The sequence below is a fragment of the Coenobita brevimanus genome, chromosome 57, assembly GCF_032717465.1.
Source record: "Coenobita brevimanus isolate Jiangsu-jjx chromosome 57, ASM3271746v2, whole genome shotgun sequence".
In the NCBI taxonomy this organism is placed as follows: domain Eukaryota; kingdom Metazoa; phylum Arthropoda; class Malacostraca; order Decapoda; family Coenobitidae; genus Coenobita; species Coenobita brevimanus.
Genome location: NC_137010.1, coordinates 250,638 through 254,383, shown reverse-complemented (window position 1 = coordinate 254,383; position 3,746 = coordinate 250,638). Strand labels below are relative to the sequence as shown.

General features: G+C 48.4%; 1 protein-coding gene across 1 annotated transcript; it reads right to left on the bottom strand.

Annotated features, from left to right (window-relative positions):
- Positions 1-1,691: 1,691 nt before the first annotated feature.
- Positions 1,692-3,197, bottom strand: LOC145402169 (uncharacterized). Its single transcript, XM_080274285.1, has 2 exons — positions 2,637-3,197; positions 1,692-2,591 (listed from the first exon to the last, which is right to left on the bottom strand). Exons 1-2 carry the CDS (start codon positions 3,195-3,197, stop codon positions 1,692-1,694), a joined length of 1,461 nt encoding a protein of 486 aa, XP_080130411.1.
- Between the last annotated feature and the right edge of the window lie 549 nt (positions 3,198-3,746).

Here is a 3,746-nt window from a genome sequence, read left to right as displayed (position 1 = left end):
AAATTAGTGTAAACATCTTAATTCTGCTTTCAAATTAGTGTAAGAATCTGACTTATGCTTTCATATTAGTGTGAAAATCTGAATTCTGCTAACCTCTTCAATTAACACCTTCACTGCAATGACATAATTTAATCTTGCTACTACTGGTGACTTTTATTAAGCTAAGGAGAGCCCCTAATAATGAAAGGGCTACTGAAGGCCGTATCTAATCCCTCCGGTTTGAAAAATAAAGACTAAACTGAGTACAATCATCAAGAGAAAGCAAAAATAAAATTTATATGTCCTCTTGACTGAAAGAATTAAATGTACTTTATAATTTTTGCAAGCTCTCTGTTGTTGGACTGTCTGGCCGGTAAGACCAACTGACCACAAGTAAGCAGTGACCTTCCAGTGGCAGACAGTGCCTCATTAGGGTAGGAACTGGGTCATTCTACACAGCAAGGTATCAGTGTCTTTCGATTTTTAGAAGCTTTTGTGAATGTGAGTGCATCATGATTATAGTAATTGTTCTTGAACAAAATACAGGTATATCATGACAATTTGTGAGCTTTTATGAAGACCAAATGTGACATCAGACAGGAGTGCTTCAGTGCTGACAGCCCTAGTGCAGTCGTCTATGAAGTTGGTTGTGAATGTGAAGGACAAGGCAGCAGGGCGGTGGCAGTGTTTGATCTCAGAAAAATGACAGAAAGTAGGTAGTATATAAGTATGTACATCAAAGGAGTTTCTGAGGCCCTTGGGGTATCATACAGTTGGAGTCAAATATGTTTTTATACCATGTCTTGATTTCCAGTCATGTGAAGTGTTCAGATGATTCCAGCCATATATGGAAAATATTGTTTACTGGAAAGATACACCAGTTTCAACCTGACTCAGACCCTCTGCCAGTATATGTAGAGGCATATGTGTTGTCTCTGTTGTTAACTGAAGAGAGTCCATGTTGGGCTGAACTGTTTCATCTTCCCAATGAACAATATTTCACTATGAGTTTAATTCTTGTTCCTTTATATTGTTGTGAATGTGTAATAAATTCAGTGAAAGTATACAATAATTATCAAGGGGGCTGGACTCTGGGTTGGATTCTCATTTTATCATTTTTAAACTTTAGACTTGTAATGAGAATATTGACAACAACTGTATATGTAGTGTTATGATGTAAGTGCTAGGGCCTGGAATACCTCCATGTAATACTGTACAAGAGCTACACCCAGAATTAAAACTGGTGATTCCGAGTTATTCCTTAACATATCATTTAAAATATAAACATGTGCCATGCAACACAACCTTGGCCTTTAAAACATACTTGTGTTATTCTGTTCAATTGGCAGCTAATCTTTCCTCACAGTGTAGGACCACAGACAACTGCAATGATGCTGAAGTTTCAAAGTAGATGAAGATTATATTGTTGGTAAGCGAGGTGTAGAAAGCCATTGCCTACATCCGTGGTATGACTAGCTCAGTGGAGGCGTGTGATGGCAGATGTACACAGCAGTTACGTATATGTTGATGGATAGTTGGATTGATCGTTGAGTAGACAGTCAGATAAGGAGAAAGGCAGTGTATACAGACACAGACTAATCAACAACAGGGCAGCATATTGATTACTTCTGTGTCTTCCTGTACGTGTGTGTGTGTGTGTGTGTGTGTGTGTGTGTGTGTGTGTGTGTGTGTATGCACATATATGTGTAACACTATGACTGTGTGAGAGGTGCCCTGGCTTTCTGACAGTTAAAGAGCCATTTGATGACTCTTGCATTCTTCTCCACAATGGATGGTTCACCTCCCCTCAGGGGTAGAGGGGGGCCAGGGCCTGGGCCTGATACTCCCCCACGACCCTCATCAGAGTCAGAGCTGCCCCGCCGAACCCCAAGTGGGCCCGACTCCTCTGATGACACCTCTTCAAAATAGACAGGTGGGGAACGTGGGCTCGTGGGTGGGGAGGGGGAGGTGAGGGCATGGTGGGTGGCAGGGTCGAGCCCCATGGTCTGGAAAAACTCCTCCAGGTCCAATGGTGCAACACCAGCCCCTGGATCCTCCTCCCAGCGGCCCCGCTCGTGAGTGACGTCAGAGCGTGACCGCAGGATGGGTCTGCGACGGCCTTCCTCCCCCGTTGCTGCTATCGTCACTCCACCACTGCCATAAGCTGACACATCGCTGTCTGATGACCGTCGCCCATCTGTGGTTGTTAGTGTGCCAGCTTGTGTCCCACCCTGGCTCAGGCGGGGCACCGAGGCCTCCCGCAGCCGCTGGGGCAGAGGTGGCCGTGCTGGAGGCCTGTCAGGGGAGCGTTCTGGGGGTGGCGGTGGGACTGGGTCTCTGAACATGCGGGGTGGGCGCGGTGGGGGCTCTGGAGCGGGGCGAGGTAAGGGTAAAGCTCCCGGGCAGGAAGGGCGTCGGCGGCCACTGGTGCCTGTCTCAGAGTCAGTCTCAAGGGCAGGTGAGGTGGCCCGACTCAGGTCAGGGAGTGATTTGTGTGCAGTGACGGTAGCTGGCTCAGCCCGGTACGTCCCCGGAGGTGATACCCGCACCCCACGCCGAGGCACCACTGGGGGGGGTACCTTCACCTTCACCCTGATGGCCTCTCTAGCTGGCTTGGGAGATGGTGTGTTTGTGGTGGGGGTGGTAGTGGTGGTGGCAGCAGCAGCAGCAACCAGATTCTCCTGAGAGTCGGTGTTTAGCAGCCGCCGTAGCTTCATCTGTACATTGTCACGGTCACCCGGACCATGTGAGAGTGAGCGTCGCAGGTCCCCCCGACCACCTTGCCCCTCCCGCACCTTGGGTCGTGGTGGCACCCTGGGTGACCGGGCTGGCAGTGGGGGTGGCACTGGCAGGGAGGCTGGGCCAGGGGCCAAGGCAGCCAGGCTGGGGTGGTCGCGGAGGTTGATGATGGTGTTCTGCACCGGCTCCTTCATCCCGGCCACGGTGTTGTGGTCAGCCAGGGCAGGCCGGCGCTCGGGGGCAGGTGAGGGGGTGGGGCGGGACTTGTGCAGGGTGTGGCAGGGTGCGCTGAGAAAGATGTTAGGGTTGGATGAGATGTGAAGCCTCTCTGGCCGGGCAGGGGTCTGGCTGCTGCCCAAAACATGGTCACTCTTGACATAGCGACTCTTGCTCTCCTGTAGCAGCTGCACCGCACTCTTGCCACCCCCACCCCACCAACCCCCCGGCCCCATCACAACCCCACCCCACCCCACCGACATCACCAAACCTGCAACATAACAACACATTAGTCAATGCAGTCTGCAATACTGTGCATTAGCCAAGGCCAAATTAAATTACATTACCTGCTGCAGTAAAATACAATTAAATAATAACAGTCATCACTGCACTCACTCAAAAGATGTGAAAGAAATTGGGGGAAATTATATGTATGTTGACGTTTGATGTACTGTACCTGAAAGTTTATGGACAAGGTTTCCTTTTCTTCAGTATAAATTTAATGGAAAATGTCTCTTTCTCTCTCCCTCTCCCCAACTTACCATCATCATTTTAACCCAAATTTGCACCTAAGAAATGGAGTAATGTAGAATCTAGAAACAAATAATGAACAAAACTAGAACTAATCAACAGCATGCCTAATGAAACAGCCCAAATACTAATTCAAAAGCTTTCCAAATCCCGACTCCATCCTACAGCCAAAAGCAGCTTCATCTGAACATTTCTTTATTCCCAGGATGCACTTCACATACACCTGTAATACTGATACCGGCTGCTACTGAGTAAATAGGTAAATAAATAAATGCGGTAAT

Excerpts from the sequence above, each read along its gene's own strand:
- LOC145402169 (XM_080274285.1), bottom strand. The coding sequence starts at position 3,197 with ATGTCGGTGGGGTGGGGTGGGGTTGTGATGGGGCCGGGGGGTTGGTGG. Across the intron at positions 2,592-2,636 it reads ATCTGGTTGCTGCTGCTGCT|CCAGCTAGAGAGGCCATCAG; the intron begins GCCACCACCACT and ends CCATCTCCCAAG.